The sequence below is a fragment of the Aquila chrysaetos genome, chromosome 5, assembly GCF_900496995.4.
Source record: "Aquila chrysaetos chrysaetos chromosome 5, bAquChr1.4, whole genome shotgun sequence".
Classification (NCBI taxonomy): domain Eukaryota; kingdom Metazoa; phylum Chordata; class Aves; order Accipitriformes; family Accipitridae; genus Aquila; species Aquila chrysaetos.
In genome coordinates this window covers 9,956,108-9,975,910 of record NC_044008.1, presented here as the reverse complement: position 1 = coordinate 9,975,910, position 19,803 = coordinate 9,956,108, and the positions used below count along the sequence as shown (strand labels likewise).

The following is a 19,803-nucleotide window of genomic DNA, read 5'->3' as shown; positions in this document are numbered from 1 at the left end:
ATGCCTAGGACCCCTTTCACTTTTTCCAAACTATTGACAACTCTGGCCTGCTCAGGAAGCTCTGCTGATCCATTTTCTGCTGGACTTTGGTGGCCAGTGTCTGATTCCCTTCAGTCTAGTCAAAAATTAAAGCCTGTACAAGGCACAATCCTGCCCAAGACTCTGTAGCTACTTTGTGTTGATGTGTGGCTGATGTCTCCACAAGACTCGAGCTTCTGTCCAACTTGCACCCTACAGCAATCTGCTCCTGTGGCATGACTGCGTTAGCCATAGTGTCTGTATATGTTTTAAATTTAATCACTCTCCACAAATCTCAATGTAATTAAAACAAAAATGCTTCTTTATAAATCACTTTTGATTAGTTTAACTGGTTTAAGACAAAATTCTGCTCCAAATAAAAGTGGGATGTATATGTCACAGATGTTGCTGGAATGGCGCTGTGTGCTAGTCTTTAATGGCTAGATCAATGTAAACGGATAAATGTATATTTTACATACCATTTAGCCACCGGGAGTCATGCTGCTCTGTTCTGATTGGATGATGATGCCCCAGAGTTCGGAAAATGGCAAAGTCCCTGCCCATGAAATCTGCCGCTGTGCCAGAGTACAGTTCTCCATCTGTGGGAGGACATAATTGTAAGCAACATTTCTCAATTTTCCAGTCATGGTAAATCAGAGAAAGCTGTCAGTCCTATGTTTATATTACACTAATAGGGATAATGAGAAAATTACAAAGCAATAAGCCATTTGCAATGTATTGCCATTGAAAATATATTATTAGACCCACTTTCTCACCGTAGAGCTTAACTGTAACCTCCCTCAAATGAGCTGTATCTCCTGACTGCCAGTGCAGCCACTTTTCACAAACTATGTTTGGATTCTTAGGCTGGAACAGTGACAGGCTGTACACCTGACCCTGGCAGGCAGTAGTATGCAGCCCCCCAAAACCTACCTCACTGTGAAGTTACCCTGTTTTGAACAGGAGTTTGGACTGGAGACCTCCAGAGGTTCCTCCCGACCTACTGGGTTTTTGTGACTCTGTGTTGGGAATTGGAGAGTCCAGCTCATCCACTCTTGATTCAGAAAGTCCTCAGGTCCCTTCAATTTTTCATATAGAAACTGTCTTTTTGTGGGTTTTTTGTTTGTTAGGGTTTTCTTTTTTCTTTTGCTTTTTCTTTTCTTTTTTTTTTTTTTTTCTGAGCAAGCAGATCCTCAGAAAACAGTATCTTCTACAGGAAAGACAGAACATGCCTTTCTCCTTCAGCCACCTTTGTAACTGTCATACTGGCAAAGGGCAACAGCTAAGGGAGAGAATAAATGAGATCATTCCCTGCTACCTCGACCCCATGCATATCACAGTGAACAAGTGAATTAAAAATTGACCTGCGTACTTCAGCCCATAAATGGCACATACATAGCCTAGCTGGAGATGAAACTTATAATATTAGAGTCCCAGTGTGCCCCTCCTCAGGCAGCTAGAATTATCATAGACGAGGCAGAGAGAGACTCTCTAAATTCAAAGGACCAGGTGAAGTTAAATACCTGCCAACTGGTAGAGAGAATAATAATAATAAGTACATAGTAATCAGACACAGAAAACAACCAGGGATCAAAGCGCAACACATAGCTTTCTGACATTAATGTACAGCTTGTCCATGAAATGACTCTGAATTCAAAATGCTAAAAATGCATTTTTTTAGGAGTGTGCCCTTTTATACCTGTATGTGAAATGAGATACCATACCCTATATTTTTAATATGGAATTAAAATACATTATTCCTTCCAACTACTATTTTCAAGCTACCCATCTTAAATGGGACTCCTGTGAAAAAGACAAGTTTGAGGATAAAATAACTTTTTCTTTAAGCTAAGGTATTAAATTTTTCATGGTCATGATGAACTCTACCATATCCTCATTTTAAAACACCCTCTATGAACAAGTTTATCATTTTCATGGCAATTTTAGGTATTTCCATGGTGGGACAACCAGATCTAAGCATGCCTATTGGATGTCACTGCCATCTTTTCCCCAGAACACTGACACCATGAAATTATCAATTGAACCTACAGTGCCTCTGTACCATATGGTAGTCATGAAAGTCAGGAAGGGTGAAAACATGATAGCGGAAAGGCGTGGAATTGAATGAATTCGCAGCAGAGATTAGAAGCAAATAGACCAGTCGTGCCCAGCAGGAGGTGTAATCAGAAGTGAAACAGAACAGCATATCATTAATTACCAATTTATCATTCCTCTATGTCATTTTCAACTTTTTTTTAAAGGGGAGACAATCACTTAATTATAGTGATTATTATGTACAGGGTATGCAGCTGAGATTTTAAAGAACATAAAACCTTTTTGCTTGTGAAAAGGGCTTTGATGCTATGCTTAACCTTTCTTTAACCTTATCTTCATTTTCTTGTCTTTCAGTCCCTAGTGAGTTTGGATAAATCAATATAAATCAAAGGGGGAAAGCAAAAACCAACAAGCCCTATTTTGCTTCCTAGTTACCAACAGATCTAAAGGTCAATTAAGGAAGAAAAAAAATCTGTATTTAATACTACATTTTTAAATTAAAATAAATATAGCTCAAAAACTCATTAAAATTATATATTTGCAATATTTAGCATTCTAAGGGGTTTTGGCACCTCAGTTTCTAACTCAACATATAAAAACCACTGAAAGTAACATAGCTTCCAGGTTTGACTCATTTCGACCTAAGAATTTTTCATGCTACTAGGCTCTTGCGGCTGGTGCTTTTTCATCAGTGATGATAGAGTAAAAGTTTTGCCAATAATGGGCTTCAGCATGTTGCAAAGAGGGAAGAGTCTGTAGGAAACTAGCTGACCTTTCTTTGCTTTCTACTACAGCCGCTCCAGGTTTCAGTGTACTTAGACCAGTGCCTGCAGTTTGAACTGATTTGCTGTAGTCATGCAAAAAGGGGATTTTTGACGTCTCCCAGATAGACATACCAAGGAATACCATTTATTTTTATAAGGCTTTAGGTAATTTTTGCTAAATTCAGGGTGAGCCTCAAGTCACGTCCCAGATGTGCACATCCTTTGAGTTAGTGCTATTCAAAAGCTGTATGAGGATTTTGCCTCCTGTCTAGATAGAAGTACATTCACCTTTGTTTACTTATGCAGACCTTCTTTTGGACTGAAATTTACTCGTTGCTGGTCTAGAAAATTATTCTCTTATGTCATAGATAGGCTTCACTGTGCTATTTCCATTGACAGTAGTTTTAAAAGCAGTTTCCATTAAATTTACGAAGAAAGTGGAAATGTACGGCTTGAAAACTGACAAACTTTTCTCAAGGGGAAAGAATGAGGGAAAAAGTTGTCAGTTTGTATTTCCAGCCCAGCAGCATAAAGCAATGACTGTCCAGAAAAGCTGACGGCCCTCAGTTGTTTGAGTAGAGAAAAGCTCTGTGTTTTGGACACAAACCACTTTATCCTAAAGCAGTGGCATGTTGACATATGAATGCAAACAGATACATATATTGACTTTACTAAATAAAGAGGCAACAATTAAAGCCCATAGTAATCCTTTTTGGGGGGGAGGAACCATTTTCCCACATACTGCACCTGAGCAGCACGGAACTGTGAACACCTCCCCAAGTTCATTAGATACAAAGATGTTAAAAACTAAGCAGTATACATTTATTTGATGAATTGTTGATTCAGCTTTTAAAGAAGATTACATTCTTAAAAAAAAAAAAAAAAAGTAATAGTTTTGGAGAGTACAGAAGTGTAAACTTCCTTTTTGAAAGAAATAAGAAAGTTGAATGGATGGGGAATATAGGCAAAAACAAGCCTTGAATGTCCTGATTGCTCTCACTGGTAAAAGGATCCTAAATGAAATCTGCTACCCTCGGTTAGTAGGTTTATTCACTCAAATTAAGATTTTCAGACATACATAGTAGTGGCTTGACTTCATTCCTTTCAAAGTTAACACCTAAAACTTCCCAGAAAGTAGAATAACTCTAAAATCCTGAACCTCATACGTATTTAGTAGCTAATTTCTAATAAATAGGATATTTATTATTAATATTAATATTAATAAAAAGTTCTTCCTTGGTAAGAAGCCACTGTATTTCAGATCACATTGATATATATTTGGGAGTATTGAGGCACCTAAACTGATTTTGGAAAAAAAAATAAATTGTAAATTAAAAAAAAAAAAAAAAAATAGTGAGACACAGGAACATAAATAGCTTTGAGGATTCTGGATCATCAGAGCTTCTGAAAATCCCAAAGGGTCATTTCCTAAAGAGCAACTGACTGATAATGGGACAATGCTCTGAGGTTTTCTTCAACTATCCCAATACAATTGCTTTAGACTAATACATTCAGTGATATTTTCTCCTGTGATTACATTCTTTGAAAACCATGCTGCCTCTCATTTTCCTCCTGCCCTGGAATACACACTAGTGGTGCCCAGGGACTGCTAAGTCTCTACATTTTCATGCATTAGCCTGCTCAAATGGAGATTGTTTAGTTAGCAGCACATAGATGAGAATGGCTAAGTAATGTCTTACATTACTAGGGACTAGTTATATCATGTTCCCAGCTGGCGTTTACTTTAGAGTAGAGTAGCAATAACTATCTTTAATGAACAACTCTTAAAAAAATAATGAAAAAAGTTTGCAGGTGTATGGAACAAGGAATGTATACTGGAAAAATATTGGAACAATTTAATAATGATGAACTGTTTGTTTTGGTTTTGTTTTGTTTTGTTTTTTTCTTCAAATATTATTGATTTTTTTTTTTTTTTTAGGAGAGAGGGAATACTGAAGATCTTTTTTACGCTTGTAAGAGTTTATTTCAGCTGAAATATAAAATAGGAATCCTGAGCACTAATGGCTGTTAAAGATCTTAAGTTACTTTTTGCAAATTAACCTTGGTGTTTTGCCCAAATTCCAGCTTGGGTAATTACATTTCACTTACCTAAGATTTACCTTCTAGTTATGGAGTCAAGAACTTCTTCTACACTTTGCAAAATCTCTGTTTAGTGTTTCTGATGAAGAACAGAGGCTATTTTTCCCTCCTGTATTTAACCATATAAATTACTTTACTTTTCGGCCTTCTTTTATCTTCCTGATAGTTACATTGTGTTACTAATTATAACATTGCATTTTAATGAGTGCCGGGTAATTGTTTTACACAGTTGACCTCTTGAACCTAAGATAAACCATGGTTGCTTGTGAGGACAAATACTTCTGGCCCGGGAGGGGCCAGGAGTAGCTGAGCCGTCGCTCAGCTCAGGAGAAGGGAGAAAGCAGTCCACCCTTGGTGTGAAGCATTTGTGGTCAAGAGGCTCCCCGGGCCTCCAGGGCTCTATTCACCGCTTCACTCCGGTGCTACCTACTTCAGAGAGCAGTTGGACCAAACCTCTCCGTGCAGTCACTGCTTGGCCAGTTCATTCCCTGTTCCTCACCTGTTCTGGGGGGAGGAAATTATTTTGCCTTGGGTCATCATTTTACCATAAAATTTATGCTTTTTTGGGCAAAGATAAGTCATTGTGAACCAGTAGTGAATCTGGTGTACGCTTTCTGAAATATCAGGGGAACCTCTGCAGTAAAGGATTGAAGTAAAGGCGTTGTTATAATCAGTTACATAATATGACCGTGAGGCAGCTATGAGGAGGCAGAGAAGAAAGGGTGTTCATCTTCAGGGTGCAGGAATGTTAATTTTAGCTTCACCCTGAGTTTTGTATAAGTCACTGAAGTAGAAATTAGTCACTGGCTTTGAATGTTGAATTTGTGCCATTTTCTATAGAGTTAATACACCCATGGCTCTAATGGAAGCCTGATTCAAAACAAAATATCATACTCAGTCTACTGTTTATTAGGAGGAAAAATACATGGAGTGAAAATTATAGTGATAGGAAGTGGGCTCAAGAAAGCAAAGATGTTTTAGAGACATGAAATCTAAGCCAAGGGAAATAAGATAATCATATTTGTGCCGAACTGAGTGGAAAAAAAAAAAGGAATGTGAAAAGCTAGACGCTGTTGACTTTGTGCAGTTGCATACCGGGTATACCATGTAATACTGGCTTGTCATCATTCTCTTTCTTTATTGTATATTAAAGTAAATAATAAAGCTATTCCCTTGAGAGTAGCTCTGCCACAAATTCAAGTCGCTCCAGGCACTAATTTATACACTGGCCTTTTACACACACATTTTTTTCCTTTCTGTTTGTACAGGGTACAAGTTGGAGCAAGACATGGACGTCTTTCTTGTTTTTCCTGTTAAAAAGTACGTGTCCCGAGGGTGCCTCATCACCTGTGATCATTAGGGGCTGCATCAGGAAATGGGGCACACTTAGGACTAAATTTTTGTTGCTGTCTATTTTGAATAGCTTAATTTGTAAATGTAATTTTAATATAATAAGGGTAGATGGTAGGCAAGGCCCTAGACTAGCAATATGGACAAAGTCCTGGAGGAACTAATGTTATCTGGTTATGTGTCATTTCCCAAAGCCTTCTGAGATAAGAGAATCTGCAATTTTCTGAAACTATTGTTGCTCCATTGGATTTGAAGTTGTAATAAATTGCCAGAAAGTTACACGTTAAGGATAAAGTGGCTACACCTGGGCAGAGTTGTTACAGAAAGAACAATCTATTTGTTTCACTCTTAATTTCTTCTCACAAAACATCTTTATGCCTTCTCTGTAAAGGAGAAGGAAGAACAATGAACACAATTAATTCAATTAGATAAGTTAAATCGATTAGATAAATTCAATCAATTGGATTAGTTCAATTAGATTAACATAGTCCAGATGCTCTATACTTACCTATTCCATGAAACAAAGTATTACTAATTCAGAAATACCTAATTTATAGAAATCCCGCTGTTCTGGCCAGGAGTTTAATTGTATTCACTGTCAGATAAATCTCTCACATGGAGATACAGTTGGGTGATAGACCTTCCTTAGCAGCAAAACTGATGTAAGAAATTACTTATTCCTGCTCTTGCTTTGCTCTCAGCTGTGCTGGTGCGACCATCAGTGTGGCCAGTCTGTAAACTGGGCAATTAAAATACCTCCAGGGTCACCTAGCTCTGAGGAGGAGAAACACTTTGCAGAAACAAGGTCTTACAGAGGTACAAAGCAGCTCTTGTGATACCTGAATCTTATTTTACACACACCATGTTTCTCAAGACACCTGGGTCAACTATATTAAAAATGAAACTAGAAGGACTTTTGCCTGGAAATAAAATGCAGAAAACAAAGCCCTATCATAGGTGCTGCAAGGAGAAAAAAACCAGAAAACTGGCAGTTATTTACAGTGAATGCACATCTCATTGAACTTGTATCGTGGCACCTACCTACTAAAAGAGAAGCTGTCAGCAGTTTAGGATCATAAGGGCTTTTCCCTCGGCCATTTTCAAAATGTGAATCTTCCATTCTAAAAATGTTGTCCTGTGGGGCGGAAAAAAAAAGAAAGAAAAAGCAACATTATCTGATGAAAGAACACTAAAAATAAGTTGAATTAAACAAAGAGCAGTATATATGATTCATACTGGGTTTTGTGGCTTCAGGAAAGTCAAATTACACCTTCTAATCAGTATTGTGCTGAAGGCTAGTCAAAAGTACAAATATATATGCACAGCCTTTGCCTCATCTATTCTACTTCACATATGATTTACATGGTTTCACTGAATTCTTATTGCTTTCACTGAGAATATGTCTGAGTAATAGTAACTGAGGAAGCTGGAATTTGAAGCTTTTGTCTGAGAAAAGATAAAACCTATTTTTCACCGACTATACTTTTCTGAAATATCCTGCAAATGTAGATTAGTACATAATACAATGCTAAATTCTGCTTTTCCTAACCTGAGTATTTAGTGACTCACTGTTCCATGAATCCTCAAATTCAACTTTAACTGCACCAGGAGAGCTTTTTTTTTATTATTTTTCAGTACTATGCAACAAAACTTTTAAAATATACAGGCTGAGGGCAAAGCATATGGGGATATAAACCAAGATTAAAAAGGGCCTCAGTCAACACTAAGTCAAATCAAGGTCAGTAAATCCAGAGCAATGGGCTTTTCAGTACATTTAATTACTTTAATTTTAACTGAGGGACCAAATCTGCCAATCAATTTGAATAGTGTGTTTATCTTATGCTTTGCACTGAGGGTAAAACCAGAAGAATGGATGCTTTTTGCACAGTAGACTTCTACATTCACAGAAGACTTTTGGAGGCCACACTGAAAACTGAAATTTCCATTTCCCACTTGCACTGTGGTTAATTTGCATTGACACCTAATTAAGTCAAGGAGCCCCAGAGCTGGGACAACTCCTACCCTGCAACAGTTTCTCTGTTTACTTAGGCCTTTGCACCCAGTTCTGAGTCACTTAGAGCTAAAAATTCTCTACGAGGTAGATGCTGAAGGACTTCCTTTAACCAATATTTGCAGGACCAAGTAGTTTAGGCTGTAATAGCAACTACAGCTTGATACAGCCTCTTTTTTTCTTATTGACTGATCAGAGATCACTCATCTGTTTCAGGAAAATAAACAAAGAAATAACTTCAGAATATAAGTCTAAAATATATATATTGACAGTAGAAAGCAACTAAGAAGATGTTACAATATTTTTCCCTATTTATTTCATAACAAATCAGCTCTTTACCTTGATTCTCAAGTCCCTACAGCACTTACTGCTTCCACAGCCTAAGAAATCCCCCCTGTCTTATTCTCATCATCCCTTTCCAAAGACAGAATCATAGAGCTGCTGGCTGGAAAGGCTCTCTAGATATTGTTAAGTCCAGGAGGACTTGAAAGAAGACTATTACCAACATGGTGTATGGTCAGTTTTGGTTTTGTCTTGCCAAGTTGTGAAAACCTTCAGGAATGGAAACTATATAACCCTTCTGGGCAACTTCCACTGCCCTCTTAGTGAAGCATTTTCTTCTAAACTGAATCTTCCAAAGAACAACTTGTGACTTTTGGTCCTTATTATATCATCTACAATGATGACAAAGAGCATGGGTCTTTCCTTTTCGTAACTACCCTTCAAGCAGTTATAGGCTGTTCCTAAGCTGCCCGTTCAGCTTCACTTCTCCAGACTAAGTCTCAGGCTAGAACTTCAACTAGCGTGTAAACTCCAGAGTCTTACAGTGTCTTGTGCTCACAAGTAAAAGTCTCAAAGTTGCACACAATACTTTCACCCTCAAGAGCAACGTTCCAGTGCTCAGTGCTGGAGATTTGGCACTCCACAATGCTGTGGAGGATGCAAAAAGATATCAACAACTCAAATTTTATTCAGCAATGGTTTGGTAATGTTTGGTAATGTTTATTTAATGTGAAGATCATTCAAATAGCTGATGTCTTTCTCACGAGCAGTGAATTCAAGTATCTGGAAGCAGTACTCTCCCTGGCACCCTGCCTTCCCCATCTTGCTCATCTGTACTGAATCCAGGCATGGACCAGGCCAGTGACCAAACATACTTCCAAATGGTATTATTTTAAACCTATTGAGTCCATGTTTCTGTGAGTGAGTCACAGGCTATAGTTTTTATTATTTTATTTTATTACAGGCTTGTTTAATTACATCATGTAAGCACGTATCTGTGTGTGTATATTATATATTTTCAAAGGTACATCAGAAGGACTTCACATTTCACTCCATTTACTGCAGAAAAAAGGGAAGGGAAAATGGACTGCTAGCAGGATAGTCTATCTGGAGGGGCTTACTGCACTGTAAGATAAATTGTGGACACAACTTCATGAAGTCTGATTCCAGAATTCAAGCTCAGTATCCTAAGGCATGTTCTTGTAGATGTAGCCTGCCTGATTATGTTTATACAGTCATCCTTTATCTGTAATATCTTGCACAGTATTAAATTTATTTCTTTCCCTTTGTCTTTCTTTCTATTTCTTAATAGTCCAGACACATTCCTTGCTTCTATTCGATTTTCTGACTTTGCTCCTTCTAACCAGAAATGAATAAATAATGAAAAAGAAAACTGGTTTTGAAATTCTGCTGTAGGGTCCATATCTAGATCTTGCACAACAAATAAAAGCAGTAAATTGAGGAGAATGCTAGACCTCAACTACAATAATAGAAAATGGCACTAATGCTACAAGCCATTATTGAAAAATGTTATTATCAATCGATGTTTTCTTGGGATTTCTTCTTAGTAGATGATAATTGCTCAACCTGCACACCAATGGATATTTGATAAGGCCATAAAGTCAGTGGCATGACAGTTAAAGCAGAATATATTCCCAAAATAATCCCATGTGTCATTATAAGACAAATAGGAAACAGATGTGGAAAGTGATTTGGTGTAGGAAGGATCTGATTTTTGACTGTATTCTTCTGGTTTATGTCACTGTAACTCTACTGATATTGGTGTGTAGCAGGCAAGAAATAGTGGAGAACTGGGTCAGCGTAAGTCAGAGATGATCTACCCTTCTCTTTGTGTTTGTGGAATAAAGCATTTGAAATAAGAGGCCTGACAGGGAAATCCCACAGTGTAAAAATGCAATGTAGAGACATGCACTAAAACTTTCAAAATGTATGGGCAAGTAATAATGACAATAAATACATGGCTGTTAAGTGCCAAATAAATGTACCATGGTTAGTCTGAGGCCTCAAGGAATTCTGATAAACATGCTATAGGAAGTCCAACCTGTCACAAACAGGGCAACTTGCCCAAATAGCTTTTTGGATGCTGAAGTCAAACTATGTCTATCTACAAACCAACAATGAATACAGGCAACAAAGGAATAAACTCTTTGCTATGTACATTCCCACCCTCATTTCAAAGGCCAAGGAAGCAATATGACTAATGATAGGTACTTGATCGTACTAGTCACTGGTCTGTGGCATTTGCACCTAAATTCTGCCCCAAGATGCCATAACAGCAAGAACTGACATGAGAAGTCAATATCAATATTTGAGGGTAAAATTTCATCTCCTCATTTTTTATAAAAGGTGTGCTTGATTATTTTCCAGAGAGTTAGCCTCCGTGTCAGACTGGAAACAAGCTATGCTCCTGGTGTTGTAAGTCCTGTCCTCCTAAATTACACCTGAAAAACCTGTGTGCAGGCAGCAGAGAGAGTGAGGGCAGCTCTTGGGTAATGACTCGGCACCAAAATCAGTCTGCCTGCAGGTAGCAAAGACCAAGGCTCTGCTCAGAGACTTAGGCGGGACTGTGGACTGTGTGAGTGTGGCCTTCTTTTGCACAGCACAGACAAGAGCTTTTAGTTAGAAAGAATGCACGTTATTTCTTCTCAGAAAAAATTCTGATCAGTTTATAATTTTGCTGCCTCTTGGGTTTTGCAGTTAATTGAATGCAAAGAATGATACTGCAGTGAGTCAGCAAATACCTTAGCCATAAACAGCAAGAAAAACTGTGTTCACCAAATGCTCACTGTTTCAAATTTTTGTGAGGGCTATTATGTAATCGAAGACAGGAATTCATGACAAAGCAAGCTTGCCAGGCTGGAGCAAATTCTCTAGAAATGCAAGAAGAAAAAAAAAAATTCAAAGAAAGGCCTTTGTAACTCAACAATGAGTCCAATTTATTGTCCAAACCCCTTCTTTAGTTGCACTGGCAGCCCAAAAGGACATTACAATGTGCTCCAAATCTTTTTAAGGATCCTTGGAGCTAAAAACCTTGCAGTAGCATGTTTTATTTCATTGGTGCCGGGTTTTGAACTCTAGGTTTATCTTGCATTGATGCTTCTTTATAATCCATAATAAAACTACTGAAAATGAGATCGTTTAGGTCTTGAAATTCCACAAACTCATAATGACAATACCTGACTGCTGGCTCACGGTATAGCATGAATTGTTTTACCTAGTAAATGTCTTGCATGGTGGGAGATTATGCTTCTGGCTCCTTAAAACACATGTTTTCCTGTAGCACATAATGTTATAGATCGCAAGACTCAGCCAGAAAGAACAACAGTTCAGTCCTGGAGATGAACATAAAAGTTACTGTGATTCCCATTCTTTGGCCCGATGATCTGCCATTTCAAGGCTCCAGAAATTCACTTTCAAACAGTTGAAACATGGCTGAAATAATGCCCCATATCATGATACTGAGTGGTGACAAGACATTGCTATTTGCCAAGACTTATTTCATATTTTGCTATTGAATAGCTTTGGTCAGCCAGTGTATCAATACAATATAATGCTATATATACATATAAATATATACATATACATATGTATATATACCCAGTATGATAACTTTTTAAACCATTTTTTGTATCTCTGTCAGCAGCTAGCCTATCCAGAACTGTCTCAACAAAATAAGGACAAGAAAGATGAAAGCATACACTAGTTGGTTTTACTAAAAAAAACCCAAAACAAACAAAAAAAACCTTCTTTCCCACTTTAGTACTATTTCTGGCTTGTGAGAAAATGTGTGGTTAATGGGGAAGGACTAACCTACCAGAATGGACAGCACTGACTGCTGAGTTTCAGGGTGATTTTCTTCCTGAAACTTTTCTGGTAATTCACATAGAAACCATCCCAGAATTGCAGAGCCTGATGCAGCGAAACCGCTGCCGGTCAATAATAAATCAATGCAGTGCAAGCAAACGATCTGAAGAGGTTGTGTTGATGGAGTGCATGCAGCTACTAAGAAGGTATTGCTGGTTTAAATTATAAGGCATGGAAGACATAGAGGGGTTTGACAGCAGTGATGCTCCCTAGCTGCTCTAGTGCAATTGAAGGAACTCATATCCTTACTCTTGTAACCCCCAAACCATAAACAGAAAGGAGCACATTTCCAGGGTACCTTCCAGGGGCTAGTTGATCTCCACAACAAGCTGCCAAACAATAACATGGGATGGTCCAGGAGCATTCAAGATGCCAAGAGCCTTAGGAACTATCACATCCTTCGTTTAATAAAAAACGTAGAGCTGGCCGCAGCTGTGAGCATTATCGATGTTAACATTTCCCTTGCTGTTTCCACAGACTCTGTTGTGCTACCATGAAGCATTTTATAAGACAAATAGATTAAAGGGGGGAAAAAAAAACCCACAGAAAACAAACCACCCCAAAACCCCAGAAATATATAACCCCAAAAGATTGCCAGAGTGGAGTGCCTGGAGTATGACAGTGCACCAGGAAGGAGTATCCATTTGGAGGACATTAAGGCCAGCGGCAGTGTCTCTTAACTGAGTCAGAAGTTGCTGGCACTGAAATATTGTGTCCTCTGTATTATTCAGTGTTGGTAAGAACAAAAAGAAAAGCCCCACTTCCCACTCAGAGAAAAACTTTCAGACTTGTTAAGGTTTGGATTTATGCCCTCTACATAGAGGCATTAATTGGGGTGGCTAAATTTGCTGCTGCCCTAGTCGCAGTCAGCAGAAACAACAGGTTCCTCTGAATGACAAGTCAGCCCAGCTCAGAACTGCAGTTCCCAAGGGCAAGATCTCTCTTCATTGACCGCAGAGGAAGCTTGATATGAATTTAGGTCTGAGCTAAGAGTCTTTCTGAAATGAACACTGCTGAGGCAGCTGATTGGAGACACCTGACTTTGAAAACAGATGCTGATGGTTTTGCTGTTTGGGTATTTTTCTTTTTTTTTTTTCTTAATCTCCCCTCCAATATATTAATTTCAGTGAATTTTTGGTTTTCCTCTTGCCCAATACAACTTTCTGTGCACATATTTTATGACTATATCAAGGATATTTCACAGAGTCTTTTAAGTACATTTCACTCTATGAGAAATGATTTATTTATGAATTGTGTTACTTTTCAAGAATAATTTTAAGTGGAACAACTGTGCAGGATATGGCTATGTTGTTATTGTTATTATATTTCCTATTTCACACTTAATCTATTGAGTCATGAAAACTGTTAAATATGAGGACTTTGGTTTCAGGTTTGGGAATCATGCTGTTATGGAACTTTTAATAAGAAACTTTTATTAAAGTCATCCCCATGGAATGCTTTATTTTTAAAAAAGTGCAAGTGCAAATAAATATAATGTGAGAAATTATGCAAAAAATACAAATATTAAAACAAATGTAAATGTTGAGGCAAGTGGTAACCATTGGGGAAATAGGTGAAAAGTGATTGAAGCAATAATGCAACTGTTTTAAATCATTAATTATTAAAAAAAAAAAAAGAAAAAGAAAGAAAAAAGAAAAGAAATGCACACAATGGGCTTCTGAATTTTGGTGTTCAGGTTCCATATGCTATAGGGTTTTTACCTGCATAGATTTGGGGGATACTGGGCTCTGCAACACCTTTATTATATTTTGTTTTTCCAACTTGAGGCTTAGCAGAATTCAGTTATCGGAAACTAGTTTTAAAACCCTGTGGGAAATCACTGTAAGTGGCAGATCTCTAGTAAAATGGTGTTCCCAAAGAAAGGTCTCCAGCTTCTGTAGGGCCTGGAACTGAAACTCTCTTGGGCTGCTGTGCCCTGCTAAAGGGGACAGAGAAGGAATTCGTCTGTTGAAGAGCATTTACCCACAAAACTTGACAATGAGCTCCTAAGAAGATCTGCCCACCTCTCTGTGCCTGCCCTCAGGCAGCTTGCCCAGCTTCCTGATCACCGCAGGACCTCTCAGTCTCTACGTTAATCTGAGTCCTCTTTTTCAGGCTCAAGAAATACTCTTTCCACTAAGCCACTCTACTTGTAGCTGTTCACTGACATTCTGGTACCTGGAAATCTTATTTTTGATACTGAGATAAAAGAGCTGTTGAGATGACATCCAGCTCTATGCTTCATTCTGTAGATTAATGAAAACAGAACAGAGCTCTCGATTTCTGTTTCTCCTCTTATCCCTATATGTCACTTCTACTGGAAAGTTTTCCTAGCTTACAATGTTCAGAAGATGCCTTAAGATGCAGTAGACAACTCTGGTAAGCACAAGTTTTGAAAACTTGTCTGCCTAGACTAAGCTGAATTTGGAGAACTCACCTTCTCAATAGCTCTCTTTTAGTCAAATATCAAAAGTCCCACATTTCTCTGCTTTCTTCTGAAATCAAATCAATTAATATTTATTAAGTTACCATACACCTTTCCAAAATGGGAAATGTTTCATATCTATCTACCTACCTACCTATCTATCTATCTACATAATTATAATTCAATGAATTTAATGAAATGGAAAACATAGCCAAATGGGCTGTTCAGGAACAGCTGGTTCGATCTACTTATTATTCCTAGTTTATGATTTGTAAGTGCTTCTGCTTCTGATTGGAAGACAAACCAAGTGTCAATGTGAAATAGTGAAGTCTTGTTCACACCTGAATATACTAGTTTGCATACTAATATTGGTATTTATATGAAGAATAGCCTCTTTCAAATAACTGTGCAACATATGTAAATAAAAGGAGGGCAGGCACAGTCAAACTGAGCAGCTGTTCCAAAAAGCAGTATATGTTTGTGGACTTACTTTTGCAATATTTCACAAGCTAAAGACACTACACTTAATCTGACTTTCATGCAACAGTATTTGTTTTGGTTTTTTTTCTAATGATGTCATGTACCTATTTGCACCAATTTTAAAGCACTGCCTAGATTTATATTTTGGATAAAATATTGTTCTAATTCTAACACAAATAAATGAGCAGACATGAAAAATATCAAGGAATTTCATTATAGTGTCATTATACTATTTATCCCTTTAGAAAAACTTGCAAATTCAGAGTGATTAGGAAAAAAAAAAAAAAATCAACCCAAAGCAAACCAAACACACAGTTAACATGAATGACATGTTAACCTTGACTGATTAGTAAAGACACCAAAAATGTCATCCCAATGGCATACCAGACACTAGATACCATCAAGGATATTGAACAATTCTCAGAGGACACTGAGAATTAAAATGCCTTTGTATTGCAACTTTCTGGGTTGTCAAGTGTAATACATCACCTAAGATCACGGTCTGGCTCATATAGGATGACCTCTGGAAATATAACCACCATACAATGACTGTCTGTTCTAGTCTAGTTATTAAGTGGTCTGCATATGTAAGCAATAAGATACACAAACTTGAAACCAGTACACATAACTGAACTACATAACCTAAAAGTCTCAATTCCTTAAGTGTTCCTATTCTTACCCCCAACATATTTTCCATTAAAAACATTTGGAACATATTCTAATTGCTTTAGCAGATTCTACTATTATGTTAAATAAATTATTGGGCCATGTTCTATTACATGATTGTACTGGTTTTCTATGGTTATTTTTAGCATTCAAGGCCACTGCTTTCCCCCTTTGTCTTCTGGATTTCCTGTATGTTATTAGACTGTGGTGAGGTCAGGCATCAGAGGAAATAACAGCAGTGCTAACTCCTAGACCCAATGTTTTATGAATTACTGAGCATCAGTGAGGTAATGGCAATAAATCTAACCCAGTCTCAGTCTTGTGTCCTGTTGTAAATAAATGAAGTTAGCAAAGGTGTTATTTTATTCAAGAGCCTTCCTGATGAGAACGAAAATGCTTCCCCCGGGGGATTGTTTGTAAAATTGCTTCTATAATTAGGGTGCTGTTTAACAAGAGAAAGGTTCGCCAGTTTTCCTGGGGAACTTTCATGTCTGAGTCAAGGGTATCTTATTTACAACACAAAACCGACTGCAAATTGAGGAAGCAACGTATAGAAAGGACTTAGTCAAGTGGAGTTAACATATAAGCATATGGCCAAGGTTTTCTAATTTCCCAATTGATTTTGCATGCTCCTGAGTTGGGCACCCAATTTAAGACTTGCTCAAGGGCTCTGATTTTCACTGAATACCTTCTTGGGCAATTTAAAATTCTGATACTTGAAACTTAGTCACTTCTGCCTTGCTTTTTAGCCTATCTGCTTTTTAATTCCTAGCATGGAAAAATCTCTAGTATGAGCACACGTCCTAACTAGTCTTCCAAAATCTGAGTCTAAAGGAGTGACAGAATAAGGAGCAAGCCTAAAAAAATACTATGAACTCTTTTTCCCTATAATAAGACCTACCGAGCATGCTTTCAGAGAATTTGTGCAAGTGAAAAAGAAGGGACAGAGAATTACACCCACAGCAACTACTGTAACAACTATTAAGCCTTGCTTTTTTCTCTAAGATACTGCAATCTATCTGCAACATTTCACTCAGAGAAGCCTGTAAAGTGTCAGGTCTAGCCCAGTGTTTGATATGTATTCAGATTTAAAAAAAATATAAGCAAGGTCTGGAATACAGAAGCTGAAATTCTGACCCTTTGGGCAATTTTTCTTTTCCTGGGGCAAAGCTTAGATTTGAAATCTCTGCAATAAGCACTTCTCTTTCGTCTTTGTTCCCTCCACTTGCTTTCAGTGTGACACCACCCAGCCCTTCTGCAGCCTCATTTTATTTTTCTTCATTAGCAAAAAATAATATACTCAACATGTTAATAACTGGTATTGCATTAGAGAACAATACATTTGAAAAGCTAACTTCTATTGTGCACATGGAGACATAACTAACAGCAGACATAATTATAACCTCTCTCTGTGACAAGTTGCAATTATTCTTCATGGCACTGTGTTTAAGAGCAATGCATTTCTCATACAGGTTGGGGTTTTTTATTTAAAAAGTCAACAATGTTTGATATTCTTTTCCCAGTGCAACAAAAACTTTGCTGACACAGAAACAGATGGATTTAAGTGTTTTTGATTCAGGGTGACTGAAGAAAATACATTAAAATTCACTCCTTTATTCACTCCTTTGCCTGCTTTTCTAGCACCCAGAAGTTCCCAGAAGGGGAGAGAGTCAGCAATGCTGGCAAGAATATGTAATACACTCAGCTCATATATCTATATATGTACACTCATAAATAGGAATGCACAGTGTCATTGGGGCTAATCAGCATCCAACCAGATAACTCCATTGCCGATAGTCATATTTTCAAAGAAGAAATGTTGTCTCTCATTTAACAGAACTTTGGCTCAAAATCCTGGCTGTTTCACCCAGTAAGATCATAGTATATTGTAGTGTAGTGTAGTGTAGTACGGTATAATATAGATCAACTTCGTTGACTAAAGCAAACTGACAAGCACACTAACCTCTTGCAGGAAAGAAGTAGTTCTCCTTAAAGTTCTGTTGATTTCTGGGATAATTTTTTTGTAGCCAAGTTTAATGGAATCCAAATGATTAAGTTATTCAGGGTTTTTTGAGAAGGAAAGATGACTTTCACATTACTTCACATTTCATCACCCACCACCAGCTCACAGTCACAGTGTGGAGTGCTGATGGTCATGAACTGAGCTAGGCAGGACCTGTCTTTGTGCTCAGGGGAGGGTTGAGGTTTGTAACAATAAACCCTGCAACTAAGGGTGATGCCTTCCCAGATGTGGCGTGATCCCTGAGACTTCTGTGCATATCTTCTCAGGCCCTGCTCTCAGAGCTTCAATCTGGAGTCCACTGAAGTCAAAGAAAGATTCCCCTCAAGTTCAGTGAATGTCAGAGGAATCTTTCTCGTATCCCTTGCCATGTTTACGTGTTAACTCAAGGTCACAGCAAATCCTTCCAAATCACTATGAATTAAAACAGTTGTTCTCCATCACCATCAATTTAAAAGGTTTGAATTGATGAATATACGACTTTTAAACTTGCTTTTGTACCATCACCCTTCTGCTTTTTGTCATCACGAAAGTGATGGCAGTAAACACTGTGAAGAAAAATCATGTGTGTTCTTAATCCATACTGATTACTTGTTTTAGAATATCTGACTGAAATGCAAGCTTCATTTGCATTTATGCAGATAAATGTTAAATGTTTAACTGCACTTAGCTGTTGATCCTTGAAAGGTATAATTACACACAAACACATACATGCACAAACAAAAATAATAAGGCCTGAAATATTAATCATCTCACCTGCTGTGCCAAATCACCCTTTTAATTTGTTATTCATAAACAAAAGCACCTTTAGACAATGAGCTGAGTTCTCTCCTCAGCGACGCTTGTGCAACCCCACTGAAAGCCAACATAACTAAAGAAAGAAGTCAGTTTTGGAGATTATCAAGCAGGTTGAATATCAGAAAGGTCAGGGTGGTTTTTGCACATCCGCAATATAAATGCAATTTTTAAGTCATTGGGTTGCTTCTAAACCATCTTGCCTTAGTTTTACAACTGGAGTGTTTCCTTACTGTAAGTTAGCTCTGGATCCAGAACATTTGATCCTAATTGGTAGGGACAAAACACATGCCTTTCTATGTATTTATTAAAATCTTCTCAGACCATCTGCAAGATAATGCTGCTCAGCTTTCTATCACCTTGGATGTAAATATTTCAACAGGAGAAGGTGTTTGTGCTGTTTGAGGCACCTTCTGAACTCTGCTGAGCTTATCTTTTCTTTATAGATGAAACTTCGTTTACCTAAGATTTGAACACTGATTACAGGCCCCTGAGAAACAGGAGACAGTTTTCGAAACATTGTCGACTATAATTGGTTCCTGTCAAAACGTAAGTAAGTCCCTCAGAAAGGGAAGAACTCAGAGGTATGGCCTTGTAGGAAAAGTGACCAAACATCTGCAATGATGCTGGAGTTTTCTTGTAAGAAAAGTCTCACGAGGGCTAGCAAGGTCCGCTAGTCCCATACTGCACATTTAAAGATGCACAGGAAAACTGTGGGAATGAAACGTATCTTTCCCCTTTCCTTTTCTTTTTTGTATGCAGGCATTAAAATTAACACTTACAAATGGAATCTGAAATATAATAGCCCAGCTGTCTTCCTGTTTCAGGAGGTGCTAGTGGTAGCAGAGAAGTCAAATTGCACGACTGGCATTTCATTCTCATATCAGTGACTAAGCATCTGCTCCCAAGACCATTCAGTCTATGGCACTCTCCTCTCATCTTTCAGTGGCCT

The 19,803-nt window shown here is 37.8% G+C and overlaps 1 protein-coding gene across 4 annotated transcripts in view; it reads right to left on the bottom strand.

Annotated features, from left to right (window-relative positions):
* SEMA3A (semaphorin 3A) overlaps nt 1-19,803 on the bottom strand; it is a 335,619-nt gene that overhangs the window by 60,178 nt on the left and 255,638 nt on the right. For all 4 annotated transcript variants that reach the window (XM_030015370.1, XM_030015368.1, XM_030015367.1 and 1 more), the window contains 2 exons: nt 7,329-7,422; nt 498-617 (listed from right to left, as the gene is read on the bottom strand). In XM_030015370.1, the coding sequence (XP_029871230.1) occupies nt 498-617; nt 7,329-7,422 (214 nt within the window). The remainder of the gene's footprint in view (nt 1-497; nt 618-7,328; nt 7,423-19,803) is intronic.